This window comes from Onychostruthus taczanowskii, unplaced genomic scaffold (assembly GCF_017590055.1).
Source record: "Onychostruthus taczanowskii isolate IOZ18803 unplaced genomic scaffold, ASM1759005v1 scaffold18, whole genome shotgun sequence".
NCBI classification, from domain to species: domain Eukaryota; kingdom Metazoa; phylum Chordata; class Aves; order Passeriformes; family Passeridae; genus Onychostruthus; species Onychostruthus taczanowskii.
The window spans coordinates 13,150,896-13,178,338 of NW_024499017.1; the positions used below are offsets into that span (position 1 = coordinate 13,150,896).

The window sequence follows — 27,443 nt, forward strand, 5'->3', positions numbered from 1 at the left end:
GAACTGTTTGATCCAATCAGTGACACAAAGAGATTTCCAGGCGTGAGGGGACATTAACATGCCAGGGATGGGGCAGCCACAGCTTCTCTGGGCAACCTGTGCCAGGGCCTCACCACCCTCCAAGTCAATACAAATTTCTATGTATTTACTCACTGCTTTCCCTCAGAACACACTTCAGTCCCTCACTCCATGGCAGACACCCAGGCTGGTTTCCACCAGAGCTCACTCCTACCTGGGGCTGCCAGAAGGGGAACCTTCCTCAGCAACAGCTGCACAGGGAGGGAGCTGGTCTCTTTCTGCTGAAGCTAACACTGCAGAGCTTGCTCCTTCTTTTCCCAGGCATTACAATTACATGGGATTAGGAGGGATGAAATCCCAGAGCCGGGCTGGCTGTGTGCTCACACCACCAGACTCCGGTATCGCGGCAGCCTCTCTGCTAACCTTGCAGGGACCCTCTCGCCCCTCCCAGCCGTTTGTTCTCCTGCCTAAATCACTCGGGTGCAGGCCAGGGCCGCTCCGGGCCCCTCAGGCCGGTCCCGCCCCCGCCCGTTACCGCGGGAACGGCGCGACCCTTCCCGGCAGCCCCCGCGCGCCGCCGCCGCCATCTTGAGGCCTGGCAGCGCGGAGCGCGCCCCCGCTTCCAAGATGGCCGCCCGGCCCTCACCGGGCGCTTCCGGCCGTGCCGAGGCCGCGGTTCTGGTAACGGCGGAGCCGCCGCGGCCCGGCCCGGGCTCGTCCCGCCGGTGCGGCCTCTGAGGGCTCCGGGGAGCGGCGGACATGGCGCTGCCGCTGCGGATGGGGCTCCTCCGCGGCCGCTGCGCCTTCTGGCGGCCGCCCGCCGCCGCCTGGGCCCGGCCCCGCGGCTGTGCCCTCGGCGGGGTTCGCGGCCTGCAGGTAACGGGGCGGTGGCGGGGCCTCACCGAGCACTGGGGGTACCGGGGGAGGAGAAGAACGGGGGAGAGGGGCGTTCGAGCTGCTCGGGAGCGACGTGTCGTTGTGCCGTCCCGAAGGTCCGCCGTGTCAGCGCTGTTGGGCGCTGATTGGAAAGCACCCTGGGAATAATGGAATGATTTGTGTGGGAAGGGATTTTATTCTTATCCCCTGCCATTGGCAGGGACACCTTCCACTAGCCCAGGTTGCTCCAAGCACTGTCCAGCCTGGCCTTGGACACTTCCAGGGATCCAGGGGGTTTACATTCTGAGAACTGCTTTCCAACATGCCTTTAGAACAAAAAAAAAAACAGACACAGAGAGGAAGAAGATGAACTATTAAGTGTTTTGAGCATGGGTTGTCTATTTCTACCTGTGCTTTCTTTGCTCTGGGTTATAAACATTTCCCAAGTCATGTGGGAAGTGCCCAGCCTGGAATCCCATCCAGGGCTCCCAGCTGCTGTCCTGACACTCACCCACAGCATTTCCCTGCTCAGGAATCCGAGTCTAAGCCACGTTACTTTTCCAATTGTTGTCTTGTTTTTCTTTCTCTGCTTCCTCAGAGCCTCCTGGCACCAACACTTTCCCTACCACGTCAAGGTCTCAGCGGAGTCCTCACAAAACAATTCATAATCCGAGACCCAGTCAGACTTTGGAATCTCCTGGGTGAGTCCCGAGGCAGGAAGGGAAAAGGTCTGATTTCATAAGAGAATTGACCTTTCCTCGCCTTCCCTCTGCATTCCTGAAGGTGCAGCAAAGGTGTTGTGTTCCTGGAAGGGGGAGCTGGGGGTGTTTGCAGGGATCCAGGGTTGTGTTTGGTGACAGGAATGAGCAGTGGCACCTTCCCATGAGGAGCTCAGGGGATTCAAGAAGTGCTGGGGTCATCAGGCTTTGTGTTTGTAGCCTTTTTTGGCTCTTATTGGAGTATCCCCCAGCATTCCTGAGAAACCTGATTTAATTCCATTACCTATATTTCCTTGAATGAGCATTTCCAGTCCCAGGGGTGAGGCTGTTCCTCACTGCCCACACGATGGCTGTGCCTTGGGAGTTGTGTCCATGGTTCAGTACCGAAGAAATTCCTCCAAATTATTTCCCTTGTGCCATCAAAACAATCTCTGACCTCTGCTTGCCTGCAGGTAGCACCTCCTGGTTTGCTACATCCAGCTCTCGGGGGAGTAGCCAGAAGAATGGAGGATTCAAGAAGAAATCTCCCCAGGAGGAGGATGGTACGTGGGTGCCAAAAATTCCAGGATTTACTGAAACACAGGGAGGGGCATGCAGGGAGCAAGGGACACCTTTGTGCTTCCCTGTACCTTCCCCCTGGACAAGCCTGGGACTAAGAGCAAGCTGGAAGGAGTATTCTGGTTTAGGTGATGGACTGGAAGATACAAGACAGGTGATAGAAATCCTGGAGTGGTTTGGGTCGGAAGGGCCTCAAAACCCATCCATCCCACCCCTGCCATGGCAGGGACACCTCCCACTGTCCCAGGGTGCTCCAAGCCCCAGCCTGGCCTGGGGCACTGCCAGGGATCCAGGGGCAGCCACAGCTGCCCTGGGCACCTGTGCCAGGGCCTGCCCACCTCACAGGGAAGAATTTCCCCTAATATCTAATCAGGGGATGAAAGATCATGAAGGTGACTCTTTGTGGGCCACTTGGCTTCCTGTGCAGATCTCCCCATTGCTGTTTGCCTTGGCACTGCCCCTTTGTGAAGGGGGACAGCAATATTACCTGGGGTTTTTTTGGGAGCTTTTGTTGTAGAGCATTTTGACTTAATACATTTGTATTAACTAAACCCAGTAATTTAAGCTGGATTTGGTTTTATTTGCTTCTATTTAATTTACCTTCAATGTGGATGTGTCCCTACTTCTAGTGAATCACAGAACTTAGATATAAATTCTTTAAAGAGCTCTCAGCTGGGTTACTAATTTTTCTTGGTTTTTCTTTTTTAAAATCAGTCTTTCTACATACTGTTTTCATGTCTTATTCTCCTAAGCCCCAGGCACGTAAAAAGTTGAAAATTATTTTTATCTCCCTAAAAACCTGTGTGGCTTGGGTTGGAAGGATCCATAAAATCATCCAGCCCCCTTCCATGCCTCCAGAACTTTGTACTGCAAGCTGAGAGGCACTTAGTGTCATTACAGACTGTAATAGAATTTTATAATTTATTTCCTAAACCTTTGCCTGGGTATCGCCAAATGGTGTGAGCACTTGGCTTTTGCTTTGTTGTGCTTAATAATTGAATCCTCTTGGATTTTTTGCTTTTGAAGGCAGAAGCCAGCTGCTGCTGACAGCCTGGCAGTGTCCTTAGGAGCAGTGGCTTTGCCTCGGTGGTCTGACTGGGATGCAGGCGTCAGGGTCCTGGGAAGGGAGCCGGGGCGCGTGCCCTGCGAGGCCAGGGGATGGCCCAGCAGGCACCTGGAAGTGCTGTAGCTGTTCACATCAGTAACCAGCAGCACGCCCTGCTCCGTGGCCTCTCCTCCTGTGATTAATGGACAGCCTGGCTTTGGGAGGGGAGTGCTGCCCCGTGTCTCCAGGGGAACACTTGTCTCTGCTGTAATCATTGCACAGAACTCTTCAAACTGTCGCCGCGGCCCTTGCGAAGGTTTTAATCAGAGAGTTCGCATTTGGGGTTAATGGCAAATCATTGCTTGGTGGAGACTCAGAAGCTGGAAGTATTCCCACAGCTGCTGCTTGCAAGTGTCACATCCAGTCGCTGGGACTCGTTTGCTGAGTGCTGTGGGGTGGCTTGTGGTGCAGGGTGGATGTTGTGCTGTGCAGACAGTCACGCTTCACCGCAGCTGAGATGGGCTTGTGCTTGATTAAAGGCAGACTGGAGGAAAGCTTGGTGCTGCCTTGCAACTTTCTAGAAATGGGGTTCTCTTCTGAAATTATTCAGCTGCAGGTTAAAGGTCTTAGAAAGATCTAATTCCTGGAAATGGGAGAAGTTGTGTCGGGATGTCTGACGGGCGCATTTCCCCTGGGTGATGTTTTTGTGATCACACCCCTGATTGTGTGTGTTTAGAGCAGGTTATGGGCATCCACTTGGTCTGAAATGAAATAGAGGAAAGTGCTGTAGCAGGAGTTGACTCTGACACCTCCAAGGAACTTGCACAACCACATGGATTTTTCCTGTCAGGATTCACTTTCCTGAAGCAGTTTATTTTCTCCGTAAAATCTTTTTATTTAGAACGTGCTCAGCTTTCCAGGATGTTGTGCAGACTTAAGTCTTCTATCATGTATTTTAATTTTCCCTAATAAGACTGTGGTGGATGTCATCCTGCAGCCTTGGGATGAATTCCTGAGTCCTAACAAAGCTGGATGCAGCAGATAACACTTGGTGAGGGGATGGCAGGAGAGAACAAAGCGGATGGGCTGGACGCGGAGCCTGAGCTTGTCACAGCCCTCTGAAATGATGACTTCTCTGCCAAGCTGCATTGTTTCTATTTAGGAACAAGCCTTTCCTGTTCAGCGTGGAGCAGGGCTGGGAAGCAGTGAAAAATGAGGCTGTGCCTCTGAAGGACAGAGGACTTTTTTTAGCAGCTGCCTGGGTCATATGTTTGTCCCTGGGTTTTGTTGCAGCATGCGTAGGGCCTAATTGGTGACCGGTGATAAATGCTCGTGTCAGGGCATTTGTTATGAATTTGCAAATAAATCAAATCTGGGCTGCAGCACTGGTGCATTAGAGCCCAGTGGCACAGAATGAATTTATTTCTGGGTGTGGAAGGGTATTTATGTATGCCATGGTGCTGTTGCTGTTAAATTGCATATCAAGAGCAAGTGCTAAATTATATATTGGGAACACTCACATGTGACTGGAAAGAGGAGGAGATATTTGTTGTCATTTGAACAACTCGAGCACTGGCCAGCAGCTGACATTGAACTGTGCTGTGACAGCCCTTTACAGCCCACAGAATTGTAAATTTGCCTGTGCAGTGCAAAAAAAAATAAGTATTATGAGACTGGAAAAATATTTGATGGCAAATAGTTGAAGTAAAACATCCCTTTTCCATGTGTCATTGCTTCAGTGTGGTTGTAGTACAATAAAAGTGTGGGAAAGCACATCCAGCATAGGAATCCCTCTTGGATACAGATCCTTAATGTGGGCAAGTTATCAAACCCTCTGAAACACGAGGTGAGTTGTATAGGAGAAAATCCAGGGAATTTGGTTAAGGCAGATGGATTTGCAGTGTATTTGTGTTCTGTGCTATCTCCCATTCTCTGCAAATGCAGGTATTTACTGAGGTAGTGCAGGAGTTGTGGTGCAGGTGCCAGGAGATCAGAGCTCAACTGGAAACAATAATGCACTGTGGGATTTACCAGGGACATTGGGATTACTCCTTATATTTTCCACTGTGGAGCCACGTTGTATATAAAGTGAGTTGTAGTCGTTCTGCAGTTTGATTTTTAGCAACAAGGGTTCTGTGGCTTTATTTGACCTCTGTCCCTATGGGGCCAGGCAGAGAGTGTCTCATTTTAGCCTAGAATGACATTTGCTGGGATTTTAGTGGGTTTGGTGCACTAGGACCATGGGAAGCCCAGTCCTTCAGGGGAAACCAAACATGCAGCACAAAATCCCACTCATAAGTACCATTGTGTTAATCTTTGTCATTTTATTCTCCCTTCTTTGGGTCAGAAAACTCCACAATTGCATACTAATCCTTTTCCCTCTGGTATCTTTTTGTCTGAAGAGGAGGAGAAACGCAGGAGGAGGGAAAACCAGATGCACCTGGAGCGTTTGCGGGCACTGCTGGTCCTCACCTTCGTTGTGCTGATGCTTCGCTTCATGATCAGCGAGAACAGGGAAGGGACCAACATCTCCTGGAACTACTTTGTGAATGAGATGCTGGCCAAGGGGGAGGTGCAGAGGATCGAGGTGGTGCCTGAGAGTGACATCGTGGAGATTTATCTGCACCCAGGTGGAACTCCACATGGACAAGTTGTGAGTGACTCCCTACAGCTGTGAATGAGTTTAGATAAGGTGACTGAATTAATGGGCAGTGAAACTCCAGCTGGTAAACTTGCTTTAGTTCTTTTCTTTCTGGTATTTGAAGTTCAGGAGGGGCTTCAAGCAATTGGAAACTTAAGACTTCCAGTTTGAATTGTAAAAATAATTAATAATGCCTGGGGAAAAAAAAAATCTTGTGTATGTCTAAAAAGCTGGAGAAACTCAGTTTTCTTCTGCCAGCTCAGTCTGATACGGGAGAAGGTATCCAGGAAATTGTAAACTCTGATGACTGGATTTTGTTTCAGAAGTTTTCTGGTGTTTGGGTTTCAGTCATGAGTGTTCTGTCAAACTCCATCAGCCTTTTTTCCTAAGACCAGAGGGTTCCTAAATTCACTCGGAGCCCTGGTGTCAGTCATCTGCCCCCAAATTCATTGATGCAGGATCAAAGGGTGTAGCATGAGGTTAATTTTTACCTGACCTGTCCATGCTGTGCCCCTCTGCTCCTTGCAGATATTGATGTGTAATAAATAACATTTCCATGCTGTGGCTTGCCTGTCCCCAGAACGTGACCCTGCTGTACACCATGCGCGTGGCAAACATCGACAAATTCGAAGAGAAGCTCAGAGCTGTGGAGGATGAGCTGAATATTGATGAGAAAGACAGAATCCCCATTTCCTACAAACACCCTGGCTTTTATGGAAAGTATGATATAAATTTGTCCTTACTGTTGCTCTTGTATTGGTGACAGCATCCTTTGCTTGGAAAAGAGTGACTTTTGGCTAAATGTTATCTAAATGCAGAACAGGAAAGCGAGCTTGGATTTGGAGCATTGAATGAATGTTTCTGAAAGATAAGGTGCTTTAGATGTACATTAATGTTTGAAAAGTGAGGGTCTTAAGAATTCTGTAATTGCAACATGCAACAGGCCAAAATGTTTCAGGTCAGGGTCACTGAGTTCTTGCTCATCTGAGCACTTTTTGTCCTCATAATCAACTATCCAAGTGCAGAGTGTGATAGAAATCTTGGCAGCAAATGATGTTACAGCCTGAGCTGTGGGGATGCACTAAGCCTTCCTTCCTTGTTGTAATGCTTCGATTTTCCCACTGGAGATGGCCAGTGTGTGTAATTCCTCCTCCCAGACACCTTGCAAAAATGTGAAGTTTGTGTCTGAATGGATACCTGGGCTGGATTTTGTCCTCTCATCAACATTTGGGTGGTTTTAATATGTAGTTGAATACACAAAGATAAGCTTTTTTAAGTAATCATGCAGTACAAGACCTTCAGTTCAAATTCAGAACATGCCAATTTTTTCAGACTTACGTGTAACAGGAAGGGAGGACTGAACAGACAATCAGCCCCCAATGCAAGCTGTTTCCCCTGCTCCTCAAAAGAGATTTTAAACCATTTTTTAAGAGCTGTGATGGGCTGTTAAGTCTCTCAGAAGACCTGATGAATGTCTGGAGGATTTGGTCTCAGTCTGGAGCCTGTGAGGTGCAGAGCCTTGCAGGGCTCAGCTCGCTCCACGCTGTGGGCGCTCGGGGCGTTTCAGAATTAATCCTGTTTGCAGAGCAGGCAAACTGAAGGTGACTTTCAGGTTTCAGTGTTGCCATTGCATCTCTCACTGAGCAGAAACAAATGCAGCTGGGTGTAAAGCTCCTGCTGGTCCCTTGCTTCAGTAAATCATCCCTCTGTGAGAGGTGGAACACACATTCCTGGTGTAAAGATAAGCACAAAAGTGTGGGGAAGCCGGATGGTTCCTCAGGCATGTGGAGCAGAACAGGGGCCCGCCAATCTCAGCCTGTCATCTGGCATAGGATCATTTTTCCTGCTCTTGGGGATATCCTTTGTTTAGAGCTCACAGGGTATTTGTTCTCAGCATGTTTGTCCTGTAACTGTGTTGGACCTGGGGTGTCATGTCAGCTCCCCATCTCCCTTCTTGTGCAATGGGTGTTCCAAAGGATTCAGAAAACTGGCAATGTTGCTGCTGGAGCAGTTTTTTTCTGTCATAAAGGACTCCTGAGAAATTTAACTGAGGAGGATCAAGCAGTCTCTTAATGGGAGACCCACACTGTGATTTCTGCCAGGATTAGGAGAGTTGGAATCCCTATTGTTACCAGACACTGTCCTCTGCAGTGAGCTCCCTTTGGAGGCACTGCCAGCCCCAGTGGATTCTGCTCCGTGTGTGATCTGAGTGCCTGGAAGTCCTGCTTGTTTTAGAAGCAGAAATGCCTCTGAAGTGGATGGTGAGGTCGAATTTCTTCCACAGCTGTAGGCAATGTTTGCCAGTGTCCTCTGCTTAACTTCTTAGGTTATGTAATGGTTGGGGTTTGGGGTTTTATATATCTGTATAAAAACCTGCAGAAGTTCCATGTTCTTAATCACATCTACTCGTTTGCACTGTAGCCTAAATGTCCTTGAAAAGTAGTCATGTTGGGTAATACTGACCAGGTGAAGCCGAATGCTTCAGTTTGTGCTTGTCTTTGTCCTTTCAGTGATGTCCTTTCCCTGATAGTGACACTGGTGGCCGTGTCCATGCTGTGGAGCATCTTCCGCCTCTTCAGGGTGGCGAGCAGGGCCGGAGGCTTCAACGCCTTTGTGAGTAGCCTGGGTCTGAGCATGTTTTGCAGCCTGTGGGGAGTCTTGGCTTCTGCTGGGTTATCTCTTCCCCTTTTCCCAGCAAAGTCAGTGCAGGATGAAGATGAACTGGTGCCAAGGAGTCTCCAGTCTTGCCACACCTTGCATCCTGTGCTGATCATCTCCCTGGCTGGTACCTTAACTGGCCTTAGCCAAGGTCCCTTCCCTTCCCAGTGGCAGGAAGGGCTGAGCTCAGGGAATTTCAGTCCAGTTTGCTGTTTTCAAAGCTTGCTAATGAGCTGCAGCTGCAGATGGTGTTTTTCACTGGGCCCTGCCAACATGCCTCCCATACAGCCAGAAGTAGGAATTGCTGCTTTCTGCAAAATGAGTTCTCAATTTATAAAATATGTTCAGATTCTGGAGTTCATTATGTGTTGGCCTGTTCTGCTCCTGCCGCATGCCTCGCTTGCAACACCAGGCAAACCTCCTCCTCCTCCCCTCTCCCACCCTGGCCTGGATCAGCTGATGAAGCTGTAGGAATCAGCCCGGGGTGCTCTGTCCCTGACCACAGGGACTGGGGATGAAAACACAGTGAATTCAGTCCCTTGTTGGATTTCCCACTCAGTCTCCTCCGCAGTTCTCTTTTGGCTTTGAGATTCTCTTTGAACAAAAGGATGCAGCTGCTTAGAGAAAAGGAATATTTTAAAGAAGTGTTGAGTAATGAGGCCTTGAGGACTAGATTGTGTCCTTGCTTAAGTGGGGACAGCCAGGCCCCGAGTTTAACTCTTCCTTTGGATGTTTCTGAGGACTCAGAAGCCATAAACTTTCTTCTGAAAGAAAAAACCTCCTGAGTAGCTGCTTTGAGTAGAATATACTGAGCAGTTATGAGTGGGATGTTTAACTGAATTCTTGTTTTGACTCTAGTTGTGGCTTCACATGCATCAGGAGATTGAAATGTGGTGGCTGTTGAGTTTAAGAACCTGTAGTTTTGGCCTGGGGTGTTTTCAGCAGAAACCAGCAGCAACATCAAAGACTGTGCAAAGTGTCTGTGCTTTCACAAGTATTGACAATTTTTTAGCACTGACAGTTATTTGCCATCAACACATATTCCTTGGAACTATGACTGTCCCATGTGTATTAAAGATCAGAGCATTTAGAAATCAGGGAGGAGATCCCAAATCAGGCTTTGGACATCTGCATGTTTTTAATAATCATCCCTGCCTGGTCTACATGGAGTTTGAACTGGATTGTGTTGGGACTATTACTGCAAGTTTATTCTGTCTCTTCCCAACATGTGGATAAATAAAGTTTGAGTCAACCATCCATCTGGGAACTTTCTCCAGAGCAAAAATCCATGAAACACCAGTGCTTTGGTGGGGACTTTAGTGGTGTTTGGTAGGGACATCTGGGCTGTCTCTCTGGGCTGGGCTGCCTCCCAAAATGTAGCTAACAGCCTTTCCAGACTGTTGCCTTGTTCAGAGTTGTTTGGTCCTTGTGCTGCCTTCCCCAGAACCAGCTGAAGATGGCTCGTTTCACCATTGTGGATGGGAAATCTGGAAAAGGGATTGGCTTCAAGGATGTAGCAGGAATGCATGAGGCAAAAATGGAAGTCAAGGAATTTGTGGACTATTTAAAGGTATGTAAAAGTAGAACAAAACAAATGTTTGCTGCCCTTCTTCTGGGATAGAGGGGTGGTCTGAGGGGATGGAGGTGCTCTGCTCTTCATCCTTGATGGTTCTGGGCAGGCTCTGTTGAAACAAGCTCTGTATCTCCAGCTCCACAGTGGGAATGCAGATGCAGCTGCTCCCCTTGGCAGCCCAGAGCTGCTCAGGCTGAAAACATTCTGGGGAAGCTCTGGGAAGCCCCACTGTGGTGCAGGTGCTTGGTGTGAGCTGTGGCTCTGACTGAGCTGTGTTGTCCTTGCAGAATCCTGATCGCTACCTCCAGCTCGGGGCCAAAGTGCCCAAGGGTGCCTTGTTGCTGGGCCCACCGGGCTGTGGGAAGACTTTGCTGGCCAAGGCCGTGGCTACAGAGGCCCAGGTGCCATTTTTGGCCATGGCAGGCTCCGAGTTCGTGGAGGTGATTGGAGGTGAGGTGCTCTGAGGAATGGGGGGAGCTCTCTTTGTCTGTTGTGGGGTTGGAGGGAGCTGGCTGGGCTTCCTGCAAAGGGCTTGGCATGGGGAGGATGGGTTGGATACGTAGCCTGAAGATATAAAAGATTTTCAGTGATGCAGTTCCTTAATTATGTAGTATCTGAAGTGCATTTCTGGTTGCTGCTTTCTGACAGGGTGCAGCTGTGGTCCTTCACCTGCAAGCATCCTCTCTGGCTTCCCTGTACCTATTATTAAAGTCCTTGACTGAGGCTTCCTTCCTTGTATGGAAATGCAGATGGGGAAAGTAGGGCCTCTGTGTGCCTTGGGATTTCCATCCTTCTCCTTTTCTTCCTTCCTCACAGATCTCTTGAGACCAGACAAGGGTCACTATGCAGGAAAATGTTGACTATTTCTGCTCTGAACTGTGAGAGGAGCAGGAGGCCGCGTTGGGAGCTGAGAGCAAAGCTCCTCTTGCAGCAGCTGTAGGAGTCCTGCAGGTTTAGGAGCCAAGTTAAACCTAGCCCCAGGACGCACTGAGCCTAAGCACTAAACACGAGTTCCAGGGCTGTTTCTTTGTGCTCAGAGTGTCAAGAAAGAAACTGTCACATTCAGAGGGTTTGTCTGGTGTCTCATTGAGGGCCAGTAATGCTGCGCTCCCGTTTTGCTAACAGCTTTAGCTAGCAGGCTGACAGTTTTCCCCTTGCCTGCAGGTCTGGGAGCCGCTCGTGTGCGGAGCCTGTTCCGGGAAGCGCAGGCTCGCGCTCCCTGCATCGTCTACATCGACGAGATCGACGCCGTGGGCAAGAAGCGCTCCACCAACGTGTCTGGCTTTGCCAACGCTGAGGAGGAGCAGACCTTAAACCAGCTGCTGGTGGAAATGGATGGTCAGTGTTTCTCCCTGCCCTTATCTCCCCAGAGGTCCAGCTGTTGGCCAGTTCATCTTCGTCCTGCTTGAACTTGCCTGGCCTCTGCAGTGTTCTCTTGCTGAAGTCTGAACCAGTCTGAGCCCATGTACCCCATCGCTAGTCCCTCTAGTAAACTTTAACCCCCTGGAGTTTCAGTCCAGCTGGCCATTACATGTTGTTGGATACTTGTTGTATCCAGTCTGAGACAGGTAGTGGTTTAAAGCCTGTCAGAGTTTAGACTTCAGCTGTCCTACAGGGACATATATCAATATATATCAATTCTCATGTCCGTTCGTCCTGCTTGAACTTGCCTGGCCTCTGCAGTGTTCTCTTGCTGAAGTCTGAACCAGTCTGAGCCCATGTACCCCATCCTAGTCCCTCTAGTAAACTTTAACCCCCTGGAGTTTCAGTCCAGCTGGCCGTTACATGTTGTTGGATACTTGTTGTATCCAGTCTGAGACAGGTAGTGGTTTAAAGCCTGTCAGAGTTTAGACTTCAGCTGTCCTACAGGGACAGAAGTGATGTATTATATCAATTCTCATGTCCACTGCCTTATTTTTGTGTTGTCTGCCTTGACCACAGGATCTCTGAGATGAGGGAGATAAGCTTTGCAAACAAGTCCTGGTTTGAGGCCACGCATGTGTTTGGTTTCTGGCTGTTGTGCACCTGGAATTGGCCCTTTACTCGGACACCTTCACACAAAGAATGATCCTTTGGCAGTCCTTAGTTCTGTCTCTGTCCAAGCCTGCAGCACCGACCCAATTTGTAACATTTCTGTTGCTAAATCTTACTATTGCAGGGTGAGGAATAACCAACTATGTACCCATCAGGGAGAGTTTGTTTCACTTTTCCCTTTGCTGTAACTGTGACTCATAGCTTGACTGTCATGTTGTCTCATCACACTCTTCATATGAAAAATTAGAAGCCATCGTGCACCAAAAGCATCCCCAGACCTGGGTTCCAACTGCTGGCTCTGTACTGAGTGTTTGCAGTGAAGTAGAGATCCTGACAGGAAAGGCCAGTGCTAACACAGACCAGCAGTCCTGGCTTGGGTGGGTCCTTTTCTCCCCTAAGAGTTGTAGGGTGGGCTGGCTTCTGAATTAAATGGAAGCCTGCATGTCTGTTCAGGAATATGTAGTCAGTACATTCCACATCTCTACCCTAAAAACGAAAATGTCTGATTTCCATCAGTCTGTAAAAATTAGGTGTGGTTTCCAGAGTGTTGTCCTGGTGAGTCTCAATGCAGAAATAAGGGTTCAGCTCAACTGGAAAGTGAGTTTAGAAGGTAAATATTATCCTCAGTGTGTACTTTATAGTCTCTTGTTTGCAGTGTGCTGCCTGGTTTATTTTTAAATCTATATTATCTCATTCTTTATTCGTGTCTCGCACAGATGATGTACAGAGTCCTTCATTTTGCTCAGTGCTTTATCAAACACACACTAAAAAAACCAGTCCAAGGAGTTGAGGGTGTCAAACAAGAGACAGCTGGCAAGGATGTCAGCCTGGTGCTGGGAACATGGGATCAGCAGGGATCCTGGCACGTGTCACTGGAGTGTTACCTAACGGAGTGTGTCACCTAAAACAACACTGATGTGCCACGTGCAGCACAGCAAAACAGTCCCCAGGTTGATGGAGAGTGACCTGTTTAGGAGGGGAGCAGTTCTGCCCCAGGAGTGTGTAAGGAAACCTTGAGATGGAAGGTTGAGAGCTCTGGTTGAGCTTCACTTGAGGCCTGAAGGGAAGACAATACCATAGACCCAAGATGGGTGTTAATTGGAGGGAAAAAATGCACAAAAGCAGATCAGTGAGTCATCACTGATTGTTGGATTTCTGTGATTGAATGAGATTTCTTGGAGGGAAGAGAGAGCAAGGAAAGGAGGATCAGAGCTCTGCGGGGAGCTGAGTGCGCCATGAGCTGCACGGGCTGAGCGCAGGCTGGGGCTCGGTCCCATTGCTGTGAACATTTTGGAGAAATCGGGAGGCTCTCCCCTGAGCAGCCTGGGGTTCCTTCCCTCTGACAATTTGCTGTGAGCTGGGGAAGCACCGGGCCGTGTGGGAGAAGGGGAGGCGCCGGAGGGAGCCTCTCCACAAAAGCTGTTTGTGAGAGTGCAGTGAGTGACGCACAAAGCCCGGCTCTGTCGGAGCAGGTGCCTGCTTTGAATAGTGAATCTTCCCTCTCAAACCGCAGACAGGCGGAAGAGGAATGTGACCCAAATCTCTCCTCTGTTCTGGATGCTTTGAGAGGAGCTTTGGCAGTCCTGGGCTGAGCTGGGGGTTTGTGAATGGAAATGCAGCATGGCTTTTGGTGGCTCTTCACCTGGAGTCCTGAGACAAGTCCTGAGCTGTGCCATGTGCAGCCCTGAGGCTTCCTTCAGGAAGGGGCCCCATTTCAGTGCCACTGCTCCCAGGAGGTGTCCAAAGGCTTTTGGAGGCAAAGCTTGAGGGTGACACAGTGTAACCCTGCAGGTGAGGTGCCCACCAAGCAGTGTGTTGCTCAGTGGGGAGCAGGGCACTTGCAGCTTTTTCCCTTTTTCCCTTTCCTTTCTGGAGCGGTTCGTTTGTGACCCTTGCAGGAACTCTTTTTTTTCAGGCTGCATTTTCGGAGCTGTCTCTCATTTGTTGATGTGATGAGGTGTTGTTTTTGTAGCCTGTTCCTTCGGCTGATCTTTGCCTGTGACGTGCCAGGTGGTGTTGCATTAAGCAAGTGGGGCAGAAGCTGATGTGAGGAGGATGCTCTCAGTGCTTCTGGTTTTTTATTTGTTCTAATAGTCAGACCTATTTTAAGAGAGTCTTCCCAGCTGCAAGGCAGATAATGCACTGTGCCATCTAATCCTGCCATTCCTGGAGTGCCTGCCAGTCTCTGCTTGTTTATCCCACTCCAGAGTGCAGTGTGATACACGCCTGAAGGATGCTCGGCTTCATCCTCTCCGGCAGCTTATTTAGGCAGGAGCCTGCAGAGAGGGAGCACCAGGTCTGCTGCAGCACAGGCTGGCACAGCCAGTCCCCTGCCTCACCTGGAGCCTTGATCTGTGCTGAGCTCTCGCACGCTGACACATTTGGCAGCTCCTCTGCTGGAGCTGAGAGCTGAAACTGGCCCAGCTTACGTGCGCGGAGCCGCCTCTCCACAGCGTGGGACTTGGCAGAGGGAAGCACATGGGACTGTGGTGTCCTTTCCCTGGGAAGGCTGCTGTGTGCCAGGGCTGGGGACTGTGCTGGAAGCAGGTGACTCATGCCCAGGGGCCTGCAGGCACCTAGGGGAATGCAATAAATAACTGTGTGGGGCAGTGATTCGATGGGAGCTCTGGCTCCCCACCCAGGCAGCACAAAGTCTGCTCCTCTTTGCTCTCCTGCAGCTGCCAGTGCCCTGCCTTCCCTTCCCCAGGAAATCCTGTCTGTCTTTGATGCCTCCATTGAGGCTGCTCTCGGGCAGCCTGTAAATCCCAGTGCTCCCTTCTCCTTAAAGACCTGGAGACAGAACCTGCTCTGACTGGCTTGGCCAAATTCTGTGCAGATAATCAGTGCAAAGCTCTTGGGTTGTGTTTTGTGTCTGGTGTGGGTTCTGCAGGGCTGGTCTGTGCAGGGCCCTGCATGGTGTCTGTAAGAGGTGGGGAGGCAAAGAACAACTCATGCTGTAACATGGCCCTTGTTGGGTGGCAAAGCTGTCCTCTCTCTGCCCTGACCTGTCCCTCCCCTGGTGGCCTGTGTGTGGCTGAAGGCTGAAAGTAAATAAAAACCAAAAGGGCTTTCAGTGGAAATTTGTGGAAAAGGCTGTTTCAGCTAGGAAATGCTGCTTGTACAATCTGGAGCTAAAGGCTCAGGAATTGACTTATCCTGGGGCTGAGAAGGCATCTGTAAACTCATCAAAACAGAGATTCTGTTCTGGGTTCTAGTTGGAGCAATTTCCAAGTGTGGCAGTCGGAAGGAGAAAAAGAAGTCTTAAGCCAAGACCTAAGTAAATGAAAAGGGGATTTCAGAGTATCCATGATAACCAGGGACTGGTCTGGGTCACTTGGAGGTTCCTTCGTGACTTTGCTCCAAGCTGCAGGGGACACTCAGCCTCAGCAGCCCCAAAGGGTGCTGTGCACACCCACTGGCTTTGTGTAAAGCTGTGTACTCCATCCCCTGCCTCCAGCCCACCGTGTGCCTGCAGTGCAGTCTGAGGTGGGGCAAACCTCCTCCTCTGGTCCTGTTTTTGGCAGGAATGGGGACCACGGATCACGTCATAGTGCTGGCTTCCACCAACCGCGCCGACGTCCTGGACAACGCCCTGATGAGACCTGGCAGGCTGGACAGGCACATCTTCATTGATCTCCCAACACTGCAGGTATGTTCCACCAGCTGCCTTGTCCTTCCTGTGACTGAGGTGTCCCAGCCCTTGCTGGTCTCACTGGCCTGGCAAGGCTGAGCTTGGGGGAGATGGAGATGTGGAGCCTCTGCTTGCCTTTGTTCCTGTTTCTGTGCTCTGAATCAAGGATTTGTGGTGCTAATGCAGTGGCCTGTTCCTCTGAAGTGACAGCTCACTGGTCTGGAGGTCTCTGCTCTGGTAGAGCCTTGGCAGTGAATTCTTCTGTGAGGTTCCCTTTGCCATGCAGATGCAGAGTTATGTTTGTGTCTTCTCTTCAGGAAATTGGGAAGCACCTAATTGGCAATTGGCTGGTGTGAGAGCTTAAATTGTCATGTGCCTTGAGCACTATTTGTTCTGTAGGTTTAATGCCCTCCCTATCCTTGTAAGGCTCCTCATTTTCCTTTAGGCAGCCTGTTAAGTGACTTTCTCCTTCTGAATGCTTTTTAAATCCATTTACAAGAGTCTTCCATGTCTGCTGTGTTGACATTTGTAGCAGAGTTCTGGGAATAGGCTCAGCTGCAGTGAGGATCTGTGTGCTGTGCCAGCACAGGCTCTTCCTCTCCCATCTGTGCTTCACTGTCCTCCGCAGAGTTTTCAGTGAAAATACCTTAAATGCCTGATAGAATCTGGCCCCGGAAGCATGAACTGTGCAGCTGCCCTGAAGGAGGAAGGGGAAAAACCCTGGCAACTGAGCCCATTGTTTGAGTCAGGATCTCCTGGACCAGCTGAATGAGTCACTGGTGGCTGCTCGCCAGCAGCATCTCACCCCCACCTCCATCTGGGAAATGGGTGCAGGCTGAGGAGCTGCTGCACGGGCTTTGCAGTTTGTGGTTTGTGCAGGAGCAGGTCGAGGCAGTCAGAGCTCCTTCCTGAAAGGGCTTATGTGGTGAGGGAGAAGTTAAGACAGATCAGAGTGAGAGTGAGGAGGGGAGAGTGGCCCTGAGAGAGAAAGCCGTGACTCAGGGGGAGCCTCGTGCATCTGTTGGGAATTTGAGAGCTGGGTGTTTATCAGGGCTGCTGGAGCGCTGGAACTCTGCAAGGAGAGCCCTGCCCTCTGCTGGCACTGTCGCTGTCCCCTCTGCTGGCATTGTCAGTGTCCCCTCTGCCGGCAGTGCCACCACCCTGCTCCCTGCCATGACAGCAGGGCCCCGTTGTGACCCCTGGCTGGGCTCAGGTGCTGGGTGTTCTTTACAGGAGAGAAAGGAGATCTTTGAGCAGCACCTGAAGGGCCTCAAGCTGATCCAGGATGGCAGTTTCTACTCGCAGCACCTGGCAGAGCTGACCCCAGGATTCAGTGGTATGATGTGTCCTTGGGCTGCTCCTGCTCCACTCAGGCTGGAGCTCCTGGGTGCTGGGGGTCAACGGAGAGTTTTGGTCAAAAAGGGCTTTTTTTCTCAGTTTCTGTGGAAAACAGAAAAAAATAGTGGGAACCTGACCAGCTCCCTGGTGAGCTCTGATGAGCAGTTATTCATGACTATTTTCAATCTTCTGAAATATGTTGGACTAACACGGTGGGGAGGCAGGGAAAACATCCTTTTACAATGCCCAGGTGGCTAACTCCTAAGGGAAGGAACCAGTCATGCTCCTCTCAAAGCTGTTGAGGGTGAGGTTCACTGCACTTCAGAGGAGCGATTGTTAAATTGATTTATGTTACCAGGAAAGTGATGGAAGGAACAAGTAGGAATTATTTTGCTGATCAGAGTAGAAATTGGACAGCTCTGCCTGGCTCCTGCATCGAGCCTTCTTCCAGGGTGGGTCCCTGGGAGCTTGAAACAGTGCTGAGCAAGGGGCTCCAGAGTTCCTGTTTCTGTGGAGTTCCTGGAATATCCTTTCTGGGTTTCCCCTCTCCCAGGCCCCAGCATGCTGCCTCTGTGTGTCTGCTCTCAGCAGCCCCCCGCCACCATCACCCACCCACACAAACTGGGAACAGATGTTCCTTCTCTGCTCTCCGAGGTCAAGCAGAGCAGCAGCCTGTGCCAGCCCACTGCCCACACCATCCCTGTCCCTGGGAGCCAGCCTTGGCCTCAGCCTGCTCCTGGATTGCTGAGCTCTGTGTGGTATCTGCATTCCCTGCCAAAGCAGTTGTATTATTCAAATCCAACATCAACACCATGGGCTGGGGTTGCTCTCTGTTCCCAAGGAACAAAGAGCACAGGCTGTTTGACTTCCTTAGGTCCTTCTCCAGATTTGTTTGTGCCCATTTCTCCTCTGAGTTCTCTGTCCCATTCAGACCCAGTGTAACTCTTGTGAACTCGTGTCTGCAGGAGCTGACATAGCAAACATCTGCAATGAAGCTGCTCTTCACGCTGCCAGGGAGGGGCACAAATCCATTGATACCTCCAACTTCGAGTACGCCGTGGAAAGAGTCATTGCAGGTGAGAGGTGCAGCCATTCCATGCAATGATGGACTCTTTGTGTTGGGAGGGACCCTAAAGCCCACCCAGTGCCCCCCCTGCCATGGCAGGGACATCTTCCACTGTCCCAGGTGCTCCCAGCCCTGTCCAGTCTGGCCTTGGGCACTGCCAGGGATCCTGGGCAGCCACAGCTGCTCTGGGCACCTGTGCCAGTGCTGCAGCATTTCTTGGTGTTGCCTCATGGTCTGTTCTGCTCAGGTGAGGGGGTTACATCCCAGAAAGACAGATGGGTCCAGAGTGTGCTCTGGCCTGAAGGTCTTCAATGAAAGTTTTCTAAGGAAGACCCCAAATGGCTCCATCTTCCTGCATCTGCAGGAGTCTGAACCCATAGCTCAGGGGAAATGGCCACTGACAAAATAAAAAAGAGGAGAATTCGAATCCATGTTGCTTTTTCAGTTTAGAAGGTTGGGGGGTTGTGAGTTGTTGTTTGTTTGGCTTTTTTTTTTAGCAAGAAGAGTAACAATATCTCTGAATTTTTCTTGCTGCTCTGGACACCTGCTACATAAATATCAATAGCAAATAGTCTCTGCATCCTCACCAGCAAGAAATTAGAGATTTTTTTTTCTGCCCTCCAAGCCCAGGCTTTGATGAATTGGCAGAACAAACTGCAAGACAGTGGAGCACTGTTCTCCCTCTGAGAACATCCTGTGGCCTTTCCCTGCTGCTTGTGCCATTGCCAGGAGAGGAACCTCTAGAGATTTCCCTGTGTATTGTAGGGAGGGGAAAAGAGTTCCCAGAGCTCTAGACTTCACCTGAGGGATTTGGATCTGGTAGGTTTTGGGCTGAACTGTCCTGGAGCCAAGCTGTAGATCTCATAATCAGACACTGAACTGCTTCCAGGCTCCATTCCCAGCAGGAGCCTGGGCACACAGACTGGCACTCTGCCTTTTTAGTGGAACGTGTGGAAGAGGATGTTTGTACTGGGTCAGTTACTTCTTGATCCTGGAATTAAGTCCTGAGTGTTTGCTTTATCAAAAATGCTCGGAGTATTCCTCATTTTAAATAAGATGTTTGAGAAAATTCCTCTCAGCTTCACCTGTTGCAGAAAAAAAAAAAACAAAACCTTGGAGTGCTTTGTTTAAAAACAACAAATCTCAAACTGTACTCAGGAGCTCCCAAGAGTGGACAGGGGGACAACTGTAGTTGTAACACAGAAATTCTCATCAGCTGCAGCAAAGATCACAGAATCCTGCACTGGTTTGGGTGGGAAGTGACTTTAAAGTCTATATTCCACCCCCTGCCCTGGGCAGAGACACCTTCCACTATCCCACCTGGATTGCCCCAAGCCCCATCCAACTTAGCCTTGGACACTTCCAGGGAAGGGGCAGCCACAGCTGCTCTGGGCAGCCCTTGCCAGGGCCTCACCCCCCTCACAGGGAAGATTTTTTTTTCCTTGATATTCCAACTAAACCTCCTCTCTTTCAGTTCAAAGCCATTCCCCCTTGTCCTGGCACCACATGCTCTTGTAAAGATGTGTTCTGCTTTCCCATCTGCAGGAGCACAAGCACCAGACTTGTAGAGACTCACTTGCCTTTTCTTTCTGAGCCTTGCCTTAGTTCCCCAGAGTGGGAAGATAAAGCAAAAAGCAGGGAAGGCTGGGGGGGCTGGCAGCAGAAGGGATCTCTGGGATCCATGTGGTGGGGCATTGCAGGACATGAGCTTTGGCAGTTAAAGCTGCCTGGCCTCACTCAGGCTCTGGTGTGTGTAGGAAGCCACTGAGTCTTTTTGTTGCTTAATCAGATTCTCTCATATTAGCAGGACTGGCTATTTTTTGTAGACAGATTCTGAAAGACCCCAAACAACCCCCCAGGCCCCTGTATTAAATGTACCCTTTCCATGTCATAGGAATGCTTCTGGGTTTCACAATCCAGAGGACATTTCAGTTCCTATAAAAGCTTTTCTTGAAAGAAAGAAGATATTACTGTGCTTTCCATTAGGAGCTTCTGGTTTTAATAAGAGTGGGGTGGAATCAAAAGGGAGCTCTGCAAGTCCAGAGGCCCTGTCAGCCTTAAAGCTTTGTGTTGCTGTAAGGGAGGAGCAAGAACTTCTCTCTGTGGTAGTTCCCATTGTGTTTTTAGTTTGGGAACAGAAAGCAGTCAGTCAGGTCTCCTGGGAGGGAGGGTAGAAACCTGCTGAGCACACAGAGGCTTTTAGGGCTAGGCTTTAGAAGATGGAGCCTATTTTCTTGGTGGGGTTTGTGTAAGGCCAGCAGAGATGCACCAGAGTTGTTTCCTGGGTGGCTTGTGTCATGTAGGTGATAACTACAGGCTTTCAGGGGGCTTCCATGCCAGGAGATAATGTAGGAAAAGAAATAATCTTGGTAGGCACACTGTGTGCTGTGGTGAAGAACACAGTCCCTCCCTCAGTGGGCTGACAGGGATTTTTTAAGTGTCTGTGTGTATGTGTGTATATATATATATACATATATTTATAGAGAATAGATACATCTTTCTGTGGAAATAGCCATACAGGGCCATGCTCACACACTGCTGAGGGCAGGGGAAGGCCCTGGCTGATGAAAATCAAGGCAGTTGCAATTAATCTGCTGTTCCATCGTGCCTGGCAGGGCACAGCAGTTTCCAGGGTCCCTGAGCAGTATTTTACAAGATCTGCCACGCTAATTTTGTTGTTTCCTTGTTTAATAAAACCCTTGACTTGGTTTAAAAGTTCACGTTAATAGAATGTTGTTTTCCAAGACATGAAGCAAGCTCGGTGCAATGTTGGTTCTGACTGGCTGCTCTCCCCTCTGCTGCCCTGGGCTCTGTGTGGGGACTCTGGCCTGCAAATCCTGAGACCTTTTTGCATCCCACATTCTGAGCTGTAATGAGTGCCTGACACACTGTGTGTTCTGTACTTGTTTTTCCTGTGTGCTAGAAGTTTTACTTCCATTCATCTTTTTTTTTTTTTTAATCATTTTTGAACTTGCTCTGTCGAGTTGGAAAATAGATACTTTGGAAAATCACCTTCCTGGAGGAAGGGTTAACTGTGAGTTATGGCCTCATTTACTGGTTCTCAGGAGCCTGGGAATAAGCTCATACAGAGCATGCCATGTGTAATCAGAGACATTTCCAGGCTCTGGAGAAGGATTTCTGTATCTGCTCCTGGACTTTAGCTGATTTGAACACTCTTAATGCACAGTTTTCTCAACTGGGACCTTGTATATATGATTCAACACCTCTCTTCTCTCTTGTTCTGCCTAAGGGACTGAAAACAGCAAAATGAGCGTGAGACTCCAGCTAGTCTCATTTTGGGTTTTGTTGTTTGCGATTTTTTTGGTGTTGTTTTCAGACTTTTTTCCACCCAAGGAAAAAAAAAAAAGCAGCTGCCTTTTTACAGATCCAGCCGTGGGAACAAGTTTCTTGAGCTGTGACTTTTTTCCACCCAAGGAAAAAAAAAAAAAAAAAAAGTAAGCTGCCTTTTTACAGATCCAACTGTGGGAACAAGGTTCTTGAGCTGTGGTCAAATCAAATGTCAAATTATTTGTCTAATGATTAAGTCTGTTGTAAGGAGAAGTGGGAAAAGTTTCTGCCAGGGTTTTCAAGCAATCCCAGGTGTGGATTGCTTTCCACTTCCTGGCCAGGGAGCACCTTTTCCAAGCATTTTAGTTAAAGGGGTTTTGCTGCCTCCCCCTCTCCAGAATCAGCACAAACAGTTCAGCCACAGGCTGTGCCCTGGGCTGGACCAGGTTATGCCCCACTGGCTGCACCTGTTGATAACTTATCAACCCCTGGTGTGTGTTCCCACAGGCACTGCCAAAAGAAGTAAGATCTTGTCACCAGAAGAGAGGAAGGTGGTGGCATTCCACGAGTCTGGGCATGCACTGGTTGGGTGGCTGCTGGAGCACACCGAGGCCGTCATGAAGGTACCTCCACTGCCAGGGAGGGGAGTCCCAGGGGCTTCCCTGTCCAAGATTGCCTTGTGGCACTTGCATGCAGCTCTGCTCAGCCCTGTGGGCCTGGGGCTGTGCTACTGCAGAAAAGTAAATGGAAATACAGAATCATGGAATCATGTTCCTTGGAAAGGACCTTTGAGGCCATTGAGTCCAACTACTCAGCACTGCCCAGCCCACCACTAAACTAGGAGAGATTCAGGCTGGATATTAGGATTAAATTCTTCACCAAAAGGTTGGTTAAGCATTGGAACAGGTTCTCCAGGGAGGTGGTGGAGTCACTGTCCCTGGAAATGTTCAAAAACAAGCAGTGGTACTTCACAGTGTGGTTCAGTGGGCTGGTTGAATGTTGGTCTTGATGGTCATGGAGGACATTTCCAGCCTTAATGATTCTGTGATTATATAAACCATGTCCCTAATTTATGCCACAGAGAAATCCATTATTAGGATTTCTCCATTGATGATAGTGCTGGTGCAAAGCTGATTAACAGCTATAGGAGAAGCCTTGCAATTAAAAATTACAAGCAACTGAGTCTCCTGGTGCTGCTGCTCAGTCATGCACTTCCAGGCTGCTTGTGTGCACACATCCAAATGTGATCCCTTTCCCAGCACGTTGCAGCCAGTGAAGCCACTGCAGGAGTTGCTCTGATACTGATGGAGAGATGTGTTTTCCAGACTGGGAGGTTGTCTGCCCCAAGCCCTTCTCTGCAGGGAAAGGCCTCTCTGACACCCTGGGATGTGATCCGTGCACATCTCCAAAAGCAGAGACACTGGTGGGAGGTGGGGAGTGAAATGACAAGGGTGACAGCTCCTTGGCCAGTTACCAGTAGCACATTTGCTCTGAATGACCCATTGTGTAAGCAGAACTGGTGTTAATTACTCTCATTTAGTGGGTGGGGAAAATGGCTGTTATTTTTCTGAAAGCTCCTGTCTTTCTGCAGGTAGTCTCAGGGATTCTGGAAGAGAATCAGTGAACTCCATGTGGCCTATACACTCCAAAGTAACTCCTAAATTTCAGGATTTCTATGAGTTGCTGTTAAGGATAATTTCCTGAGCAGGAAGTGTGTTTGTGTGTGAAGGCAGAGCCCTCGGTGCGGGAGTGAGGACACGCTGCTGTCCTTGCCCATGTCTCTGTAGGCCATCCTGTCCATGGCTATGGACAAATTTCCCTGGGAATGCAGAGGCCTCTTCCTGCCCTCCCTGTGGTGCTGCAGGGAGAGCTCTGCAGTTCTCTGGGCTGAGGGAGCTGCTCTGTGTTGCAGGTGTCCATTGCCCCGCGGACAAACGCGGCTCTGGGATTCGCACAGATCCTGCCCCGGGAGCAGTACCTGTTCACCAAGGAGCAGCTGCTGGAGAGGATGTGCATGGCCCTGGGGGGGAGAGTGGCCGAGGCCATCACCTTTAACAAGGTCACCACAGGTGAGGAGCCAGAGCCTGGCATGGGCAGGTGGAGGTCCAAGGGGATCTGAGCAAAGGACAGAGGTTTCCTGTGCTGGCAAGAAGAAATGTCACATGCTGTGTTTTGACACTTGCAGGCATGGAGTTCTCAGGGCTGGTTGTCACTGTCTTGTCTTAGATTTGTCCCAAAGCTTAAAGCCACAGTTACAGCTACTGGTGAGGCTCTTGAGGAGACCTAGATTTTTTTTTTTTTTCTGTTTCCAACTAGTTAAATCCAAATAGGATCGCAGAATGGTTTGGGTTGGAAGGGACCTTAAAGCTCATCTCATTTCACCCCTTGCCATGGGTAGAGACACCTTCCACTAGACCAGGTTGCTCTGTGGGCAGTGGCAGGTCTGGACTCAGGTGAGCTGGCCACAGAAGGGTCACTGTCACTTTTGGGACCTTCAGGAAGGTCCCTACATGGGTTGAGTGTTCTCCCCTGTGGGCTGCACTGGATCCTCTGCTCTCAGCACTGGTAGGACATGTGTTTGTGTAGGATGTGCTCTTCCTGCACTGAGCTGAGAGCTGGCCAGCAGTGTGTGTGTTTTTCCTGCCCAGGAGCACAGGATGACCTGAAGAAGGTGACCAAGATTGCTTATGCCATGGTGAAGCAGTACGGGATGGTGCCCAGCATCGGGCAGATCTCCTTCCCAGACCCGGAGAGTGCCCCCGGCATCGGCCGGCGCCCCTTCAGCCAGGGCCTGCTGCAAATGATGGACCACGTAAGGCCACCCTGGGCCAAGGGCTTCTCTTTGTTCTTTGCTTTCTGCACTTCACTGAAAAATGGCGAGTGGTTTACACCCAAACAATTTGCATTTTGCTGTTGGCCAGTGAGTGAGCACTTAGCTGTTCCTTGTGTCAGGGCTGTGCAGTGAGGCAGCAGGGACAGGCAGAATCCCACCTGGCTGTGAGTTCAGCCCAGCAGCCTGTGCTGTGCAGGGCTGAGGTGGCAAGAAATCTGTGTCTTAAAGTCACAGCTGCACAGTGTAGATGTGTGCACTTCCTAGATCAGATCTAACCAAACTGATGGTCAGACTGACTGCAAATCAGCCTGTTTTGATCGGAAATTTGGCTTCATTGGTGAAAAAACACATTTCTTTAGTTCAAAAGTCAAAAAGCTGGAAACAAAAAAAGCTCTATTTCAGAAGCACCATGGCTGTGCTTCCTTGGGATTTGTGTTGAGCTGCACCTTTAGCTCCTGGACAGCCTTAATCTGCATTTCCCATCGAGCTGTGCTAGGGCAAGACTTCACTGCCCCTTATCACCAGCACTCCCTGGGCCTTTTTCCAACCAGTTCATCCATAGTTTCTATTGATGGGGACCACATTCTGCCTGGCTCAGTTTGCAGATTCCATCCCTCAGTGCTCTCCTTGTTTAGCCACACATTGTGTTTGTTGCCACCTACACCCCAGCTCCCTCTTCTTGTGTCTTCAAGGAAGCCAAAATCCTGGTGGCTCAGGCTTACAGGCGCACAGAAAAGCTCTTGCTGGAGAACCGGGACAAGCTGCAAACAGTGAGCTGAATTGTGTGGGGGTTTGTTGGTTGGTTTGGGTGTTTTTAACTGGTGGTTTTGCTGCTTTCTGTGCTCTGTAGCTCAGCTGTTGCAGTGTTGTCTCTCTCCTAGAAAGTCTTGTAGTGGGAGTGTTGGGAACGAGTGACTGTTTACTGTGTATCCCCCAGATTCAGAGCAGGCACGGGAGGAATGTGTGTGCCTTTCCCAGCAGTGAGTAGTCTGCCTCCTCACACCAGCTGGTGTTTGCAGGGTAGATAGAGGAGGAGGAGTGCTCTGTGGAAATGATCAAAGCTGGAATTTGTGTCCTTCACCTGCACTTCTCTGCTTGCCTCTTGGCAGTGCAATTTTCTGGAGAGCTAACAGTGACTGTTTTTGGGAAGCCAAGCCAGTAATCGGGTGGACAGTGTCTGGCTTTGGTGCAGGGATATGGTGGCTTGGCTGATGGGGGCTGGTTCCTGCTTTCTGGTGACTCCAGGCAGTTTTCACCTCCTTAATGACTGATGTACCAAAGAATCCGTGTTGCAGAGACAGAGCTTTGCCTCCTCTCCTTTGTGTCCTGGCAGTCCTGATCCAGCTGCACACCCTGGCATGACCTCTCCTGTGCCAGGAGCTCTGTGCCCAGTGCTGAGCCCAGCTTGGGTCACAGCACCCTCTTCATCTCCTTGACTTCCCTTCAGAATTCCTGTCCGTGACTTCCCAAATGACCGGGGGTCAATTTAATGTTGCCTGTTTTGCAAATCAAGCAATTATTTTCCTTAAATCCTCTTTTTAACCAAACAAGAACAAAAACAACAACAACAACCCCTTTAGCTACGCAGTGCGTGTTAAGGAGAGAGCTGGGACACGCTGCTGTCCCCAGGACAGTGCCCTGGCAGCTCTGGAGCAGGCATCCTCAGGGGTGTCTCTGCAGGCTCCTCTGTCCTGCTGCTGCCATGTAACAGCAGCCAGATGTTTGCTAGAGGCTCAGCACAGAAGAACTTTCAAGTGCAGCCAAAGTATCTCCAGAGTCAGTGTGTCGGTTGCCAGGCCAGCGTGTCACATCTCGTCAGCAGGATCGAGCAGTTCCACTCTGGACAGCCACCTGCTGCTCCAGAGGGGTGGTGCTGCTGCCAGAGGGGCCAGAGAATTCCACTCTTCTGGAGAGGAACTTGTGCTGACCTCCAGCCCCTGCCTGCAGGAACAGGCAGCTCTTTGTTAGCACAGTGCGTGCAGGGAAGGCTCTGGGTCTGCCAGAGTCTCCATGCTGCTGCTTTGGCTCTTGGGCAGGGCCACAGGTGCAGTGACAGTGGCAGGAGGGACACTTCTCTCATTGTTCCTGGAGCTCTCATTGCAAATCATTCCCGAGAGCTTGCTTTGTTGCCTGCAGTCACATTGTGTATTCCTGGCCCAATGTTGTCTTGGGAATGGTGCTGCAGCCTGGAGAATTTGGTCCTGGCTCTGGTAGCTTCAGGGTCACCCCATCTGTGGTGGCACAGCCAGCTCTGCTCCTGGGGGGCTGCAGGTGCTGAGGCCTCCCTCAAGCTGACAGTTCAGACCAGCTCAGAGAAGCAGTTCTCTGCTCTCTCCAGGGGCTCCATCCCTCATTTTGCCTCCTTCCCCTTTTGCAGCTGTCCAATGCCCTCCTGGAGAAGGAAGTGATCAACTACGACGACATCGAAGCGCTGATCGGGCCCCCTCCCCACGGGCCCAAGAAGATGATTGCTCCTCAGAGCTGGCTGCAGGCTGAGAGGGACAAGCAGGACACCAGGGAGGAGGAAACACCTCCCCAGCCACCAAGCCACGAGGAGGAGGAGGAACCACGCCTGAGACCAGTGTGAACCCACTCCATGTGGAATGGGAGGGCTCCGGAGGCTTCTTTTGGACACAGACCCTCTGCCCTCTCAGCTCCACAGTCAAAGGTGCTGAGCAGGGAATTGCTGTGCTGCTGCTGCTGCTGCCCCAAATGTAAGGGATGGCTGTGTTGGCTCTTTGAGCTGTATCCTGCAGGAAGGAGAACTCCTCAGGATTTCAGAATTGATTCCTAGCAGGGTGGTGGTGATTAGGAGTTGGGTAAGTCTGATCTGCTGTGGAAGTTTCTTGTACAAAGGAGCAGGGAACGTATTCCAGTGGGTGGAAAGTCCCATGTAAGCCACTTCTGGCTGTGCTGTGTGCCATGGCAGGAGGGCAGGGCTGTGTCCTCAGCATGGGGACACCCCTGTGGGGCTGAGCTGGGCTGCTGCAGCTCTTGTGTAACCTTTGAACACAACACACAAACAGCCCTGGCTGGAATAAACTGCCCACAACGTGCTGCTGTGTGTGTACAATGTGTCAGGCTCCGGGGGTGTTTTGGCACACATGAAGCTCATTAGAGCTCTGGAGTGGTACAGGACAAGAGCCTCCTTCTCCCTAGTCAATA

The 27,443-nt window shown here is 50.2% G+C and overlaps 1 protein-coding gene across 2 annotated transcripts; it reads left to right on the forward strand.

Moving 5' to 3' along the window:
* Positions 1 to 605: 605 nt before the first annotated feature.
* Positions 606 to 27,334, forward strand: SPG7 (SPG7 matrix AAA peptidase subunit, paraplegin). Of its 2 annotated transcripts, XM_041400659.1 has the most exons (17): positions 608 to 894; positions 1,493 to 1,595; positions 2,066 to 2,155; positions 5,619 to 5,869; positions 6,438 to 6,577; positions 8,368 to 8,470; positions 9,960 to 10,085; positions 10,376 to 10,538; positions 11,253 to 11,426; positions 15,647 to 15,771; positions 16,987 to 17,089; positions 18,057 to 18,167; positions 21,953 to 22,068; positions 23,358 to 23,514; positions 24,094 to 24,257; positions 24,971 to 25,048; positions 26,656 to 27,334. In XM_041400659.1, the coding sequence occupies exons 1-17, from the start codon at positions 778 to 780 to the stop codon at positions 26,863 to 26,865; spliced, it is 2,331 nt and encodes a 776-aa protein (XP_041256593.1). In that variant the 5' UTR covers positions 608 to 777; the 3' UTR covers positions 26,866 to 27,334. The 2 variants fall into 2 exon arrangements, with proteins under 2 accessions (XP_041256594.1, XP_041256593.1); XM_041400660.1 differs by lacking the exon at positions 24,971 to 25,048 and having other exon boundaries at positions 606 to 894.
* Positions 27,335 to 27,443: the final 109 nt, after the last annotated feature.

Bases quoted from the DNA above. Each gene is read 5' to 3' on its own strand.
- SPG7 (XM_041400659.1), top strand. From the start codon at position 778: ATGGCGCTGCCGCTGCGGATGGGGCTCCTCCGCGGCCGCTGCGCCTTC. The intron at 2,156-5,618 runs GTACGTGGGTGC...TTTTGTCTGAAG, and splicing joins ATCTCCCCAGGAGGAGGATG to AGGAGGAGAAACGCAGGAGG. The intron at 22,069-23,357 runs GTACCTCCACTG...TCTGTGTTGCAG, and splicing joins ACACCGAGGCCGTCATGAAG to GTGTCCATTGCCCCGCGGAC.